Consider the following 6,000-nt stretch of genomic DNA (forward strand, 5'->3'; position numbering starts at 1 on the left):
CTTCTTTTTTTCACAGTAACAATTCTTCCCCTTAAAAGGCCATGAACTTCTGCATTCATTAGTCATTTTTCCGTGTAATTCTTCATCATCAGCCTGCATAAATCCAGTAATGGCTGTGGTTTATTCTCCCAATTCTTTTGAAGGCTCTTTCTGACGTTTACTCAAACATTTGCTCACACTCAGGATATTCCCTTCTCCTGTGGTCATCAGTAGTTTTGTCCATTCATTCTTTCTGCTAAACAGTTTTCATGATTGTATTCATTTTTACAGTTTCCGTTTTTAAAAACATCACCATGGGCTGAAAAAAGTGAACAAATACACCATGCAAAAGAAAACACAAAAACAAGAAATCATTGTCATTAATGGAACATCTGGTGATCTTCTGGGCTATGGAGCTGAATTTGATGTGGATTTTGGTTAATTTGTCAAAGCGTCTCCCCCATGTACTGACATTCTTTTTGCTTTTGAGCTCAGATTTCCTTGACATATTCACAGCTTTGAAACAGTCAGAGTAAAATAGAAAAGTTCACCTTATTGACGCCCAAAACACACAAATCACGTTAAACTGAATAAGCCTCAGTCATCTCTATATATATAAAATCCAACGTCTCTCTGTCTGTCTGTCTCTCCGCTTTTCACGGGAGGACTACTTAACGGATTTTTTTTTCTATAATTTTCTTGAACATTCCGGTTGACTTTGCGACTTCTCTCATCACGCTAAGTATCACAGTTCACTTGTGGTACCGATTTATTTGTGAGAATCTGAGAGAGAAGCAGCAGGCTGGTGGGGAGAAGGGTGTGGCCGCGGGCGTATCTTACATCCACTTAGCTAGTGAATGACAGAACACTTAACGGATTTAGATCTTTTTCTTTTCTGGAATTTTCTTGAATATTCTGGTTGATTTTGCGACTTCTCTCATCCTGCTAAGAATCATAGTTCGTTTGCAAATATTTGCACTAATCTGAGAGGGGAGGTGGAAGCGTGACGTCAGGAGTGGGAAGCTGGGCCGGGTCCTCCTCACTGTCCTATTCCACTTCTACGCAGGTGGAGCATCTATATATATAATCGACCAAGTTGCCCGACCATGGGGTAAGCACGATGGAGCCCTGCCCGCCAACTCTAGCCCTGCTCCCGCGCCCACTCTTGCTCTCGAGGCATGTGCACTGCCTGCTCATGTGCCCGCACCCAACACATCCTCAGTCGCTTTGGTCTCTGCTACAGTCTACATGCACCTCTGAGCCACGTTGGCTCTTCATTGTTCTTCTCGGTTCGGGCTGCTTTGCTTTGCTAACAGGTCTCTCTCATTGTTGCCGTCGTTGTTTGTTCCCGCAAGCTTCTGTTCTCCCTGTTGTTTCTGTGCCCCTTCTTTTTATCCTTTGTTAGACCGACACCGAACCCGGAGTGATGGCCGCCGCCCTATCTCAATGCTGAATAGAGGATTGCTGAACTGTGTCTTTCAGGAAGTGTTCACCCATTAATGAATAATTGTGCGGTGTATGCTACGCCGCTGGTCGGCTAGTTGACTTTAAATACAATACAAAGCTTCTGCACTACAATAAATAAAATCTAAGCGAGTAAAACATTGTTCAATCAAGGCATTACATTTTGATTTTCTTATTGTAAGATTTATTGACGTGTCAAGAAGTTGACATTTAACGTTATTTTCTTTATGTTTTTTTATCTGTTCACTGGCAGGTTTTTTTCTTTTCTTTTCATTTTTTTTTTTTTGGCTAATTGAAAAGCAAAGCAACTCCCGTTTCATTTCAAGTCCTTTTCTAATTGTTGCGTATGCATTTAGAATTTTAGGGGATATGGAAGAAAAACCTCAGAGAGACACAAGGAGAGCATGAAAACTCCACACAGGTAATGACAGAGTACATGATGGCTGGGCCATGAAAGCTGATTATGCTGCTGAACTACAATTAAAGCTCTTTTAATTGTGCATAAATGCATCTGAAAAGCATGATTAGTTATCAAAAAGGGGATATGTTGAGCTTATATTTGAAGCAATGTTTAATCTTATATAATTATTTAATGTATGTGACTTTCACAGCACCGCCATTTAATTACAAAGCTTTTTGCAAAGCATCTAAAAAGCAGTCAGCCATCAGGTCAAGTCGCACAGCACATGGTCAGCGTGAGCAACCATCTCAGACAGCATTACTGGGATATGATGAAGCCTGCTGTTTCCATTGAGCCTCATTATTTAAATTTGGCCTTTTTTTAAAAGAAAAACAATACAATCTAACGCCATTATTCAATGTCAATGTATTTATATAACACATTTAAAACAGCATAGGAATGCTGTGGCCAAAGTGCTTTACAATAATACTGTAGAATAAATGAAACAAACAAATAACATAAATAAAATAAATAGAAATAAAATATACAAATGTAAATAAAATACAAAATAAATAGAATTAATGTTATATAATCACAATGAGGGAACCATCAGTATTACTGAAGGTCACGGAAAGCAAGTGAATAGAAATGAGTCTTTAATCTCGTTTTGAATTGTCGACGACTCCTTTATGTGACGAGGTAAAGACTTCCACAGGCGAGGAGCAGCAGCAGCACAAGCCCTGTGTGTCCCCCTTAGTTTGACATTTGGTATGAGGGACAACCAGAGACAACTGACCAGAAGATCTAAGCACTCTGGATGGCTGCTGTAAAGCACACAATTCAGATAAATAGTCAGGAGCGAGCCCATGTAAAGATTTAAAAACTAGCAGCAAGATTTTAAAATCAATTTGAAAACTGACAGGCAGCAGCCAGTGTAAAGAATCTAATATTGGAGAAACAGAGTCAGACTTTCTTGCCCCACCAGAAAGCGAGCGGCAGCATTTTGGACCAACTGTAACCTGCGTATCAAAGATTTGCTAATCCCAGAATACAAGGTGAGAAAAGATAAAAGCATGAGTAGCTTTCTCAAGATCCCTAGAAGATTAAAAAGGTTTGATCTTACCTAAAAGATGAAGCTGGAAAAAGCAACTCTTGACTACAGAGTTTACTTATTTCTCAAAGGAGAGGTTAAAGATAACACCAAGATTGCAGACTTTAGGGTTTGTAAAAGACAGAGAAAGAGCTGAGAAGTCCAAGACCAATTTGGGTTTTAGCTGATGGACCAACTATAAGCACCTCCGTTTTATTTTGATTCAGATCAAGAAAATCATTAGCCATCCAAGATCTTAATTCAGACAGACAGTGCAGTTGATTCCAGCAGAGTTGCAGACAGGAATATAAACCTGAGTATCATCAGCATAGCAGTAAAAAGAAATGTTCAATTTCCTAAAAATAGGTTCAATAGGGTGAAGGTATATAGAGAATAAGATAGGACCCAAAATGGAACACCACATTTAAGAAGAGCAGTAGACGAAAAAGAGGAATTTAAAGTGACTGAAAAGTGTCTACCAGTTACATATGACCTGAACCAGTTAAGAGCGGCCCTTTAAGCCTAACGAGATGTTCAAGCCGCATCAGCAATATCTCATGGTCAGTAGTGTCAAAGGCAGCGGACAGGTCAAGGAGGACACCTGAGTCAGTGATAATAGAGATGAACACTTTCAGGAGGGCCGTCTCAACACCATGATAACACCTAAAGCCAGACTGGTAAATCTCAAATAAATTATTGGAGTTAAGGTGATCAACCAATTGATTATAAATAATTCTTTCTAGAATTTTAGCCAGAAATGGCAGTTGGGAAACTGGCCAAAAATTGGCTAAAACTCCAGAATCGAATCCTGCCTTTTTTAGACGGGGACGGACTGCAGCATGTTTAAAAAATGAGGGCACAACCCCCTCACTAATAGAATCATTCCCAATACATTGGCATTTCATAGTGCTTGTCTTACCTTGTATAGCTAACTGTATGGCATTGCTGAAAACGAATGTCCCCTCCTGTCTTCCAGCACAGTGGTAGTGAGCCGAATCTGCAGAGGTCACATTAAGAATCCATAAAGAGTTGTTTTCTCTGATGACATGCCTCTCTTCAAATCCATTAGAATATACAGGCATACTGTCAACGGTGCGCATTACTGCCAGCAGGGGGTGCCCTGCATGTTCTACAAACCAGTAGGTTTCTGAATTGTTGAGTTCACAATGAATGGACACATTCTGACCAGGCTGTGCTTTTATCATGCCACCCTGAGCACAGAGGCAGAGGCTGCAGACACCTAATGACAAAGGAAACCATCAGAAGTTATAAAGAGTGTAAGCATAGCTTTATTAGTCAAGCTTTAATTTTTTATAGCGTTGTTCAGAGCAGGCACCAAGAGCATACACATTGTGAACTATGATAAGATTAAAAAAGACCAACACTTTTCTAAAAACCTGAAGAGCTAGAACACTTCCAGGTGCCTTATATAAGGGGCCAGCATACACTACTCCGAGAGCCAGAGTCGGGAGGAGTGGAGGCAGCAGAAGAAAGAGAAAGAAAGAAAGAAAGAAAGAAAGAAAGAAAGAAAGAAAGAAAGAAAGAAAGAAAGAAAGAAAGAAAGAAAGGGCACCCAGTCATCCCTTTTTTCCTGCTCTCTATTGAATTCTGAATTAGTACTCACATATTAGACAGACTTGAAATATCAAAGTAAATGTCATTTCATTCGTGAGGAGTCAGGCGATATCCATGAGCCTAGCCGTCCCACAGCATGTCACTTGACAAAATTAGCTGAGCATCTGTCATCTGCCTCAGTCACACCAGACAAAGAGGGAAGTGCCATGTGACCCATATACTGTAGCTTCACTTCCTTTTGTCGAAATTACTCGTTTAAAGGACGTCTTTTCAAAAGTGGCTGACGCTCACTGTGAACATAACCTTTGTGGTGGTATTTTGAAATAACAGAGTTCCCACCTAACAGAGAATGGAAGCATAAAGTCATCTCCTTCATTCCACTTATATAGAAGTTAAGTGAGTCATAAAAAAAAAATAAATGGTGCAGAATTTTAAACAAAAAAGTCTCAGTTTCACCAGAACTTGTAATAAAATCTGACTGTGGCACAACTGGAAGAGTACTGTCTCCTCTGCTCTTCACTGTGTACACCTCAGACTAGAAATATAACAGCAGGTCAGGTCACTTGTAGAAATCCTCAGATGAATCTGCACTTATGGGGGATGAGACAGAGGAGAGGAGTCGGGCGGAGAACGTTAAGAATTGTCTGCAACTCAACATCAGCAAAACCACTTATTGACTTTCATCACACCAAAGAGCCATTAGGACTGGTCACTTTTCAGGGAGTGGATATAGAGGTGGTACATAAGTACATAAGGGTCCATATCAGTGACAGGTTAGACTGGCCTCATAACACAGAGGAACTATAGAGGAAAGGGCAGAGTAGACTCTTTTTCCTTAGAAGGCTACACTCCTTTATGGGAAGGGACATCCTTTACCTATTCTACAACTCTGTGATGACCAGTGTGGTGAGCTGGGCTTATAATATTGCTTCAAGAGAGGACCACTGAATTAAGAATCTAATTAAAAGGACAGGCTCAGTTATGGGGCACGTTGTGGACCCCCTTTGAAGTAATAGAGAAAGACAGAATTAAACAAAACCGAGTGCCATTATGAACAATGCCACACATCATCTCCGTGACAAACTAACACTGAGGACTTTCAACCAACAAATCATTCAGGAGGAGTGTGACTGGAGATCCTTCATACCGAGATCAATATGTCAGTATAGTGCATCACTGGGACTGGGACTATCAAAGGCAGAATTTTTCTTTCTTTTTAGTCATTCTGATGTGTGTTCAGACCATATTATATATAATTATATATATATTGTGAACTTGAACCTGGACACAGACAGACGGACATCATTAGTTCACCCAACACACCCTTTATTATTTACAATATTTACAAAGTTCTCTACGTGCACCCCCAGTGCCTCCAGCACCGACCCCCCTATGTCCAGGCCACACAGTCCAAATGCCTTTCTCCTGGCCGCCTCCAGTCCTCTCTCCAGCTCCGTCTCTCTTCCACCCAACTTCCGCTCTCGACTGAAGG

At 40.5% G+C, this 6,000-nt stretch overlaps 1 protein-coding gene across 1 annotated transcript in view; it reads right to left on the reverse strand.

Annotated features, from left to right (window-relative positions):
• LOC120514906 overlaps positions 1 to 4,678 on the reverse strand; it is a 55,623-nt gene extending 50,945 nt beyond the window's left edge. Inside the window, exons 1-2 of the mRNA XM_039735545.1 lie at positions 4,558 to 4,678; positions 3,853 to 4,173 (exon numbers count right to left, since the gene is read on the reverse strand). Coding sequence (XP_039591479.1) covers positions 3,853 to 4,173; positions 4,558 to 4,594 — 358 coding nt within the window. The 5' untranslated portion in view covers positions 4,595 to 4,678. The remainder of the gene's footprint in view (positions 1 to 3,852; positions 4,174 to 4,557) is intronic.
• Positions 4,679 to 6,000: the final 1,322 nt, after the last annotated feature.

Source organism: Polypterus senegalus, chromosome 1, assembly GCF_016835505.1.
Source record: "Polypterus senegalus isolate Bchr_013 chromosome 1, ASM1683550v1, whole genome shotgun sequence".
Classification (NCBI taxonomy): domain Eukaryota; kingdom Metazoa; phylum Chordata; class Cladistia; order Polypteriformes; family Polypteridae; genus Polypterus; species Polypterus senegalus.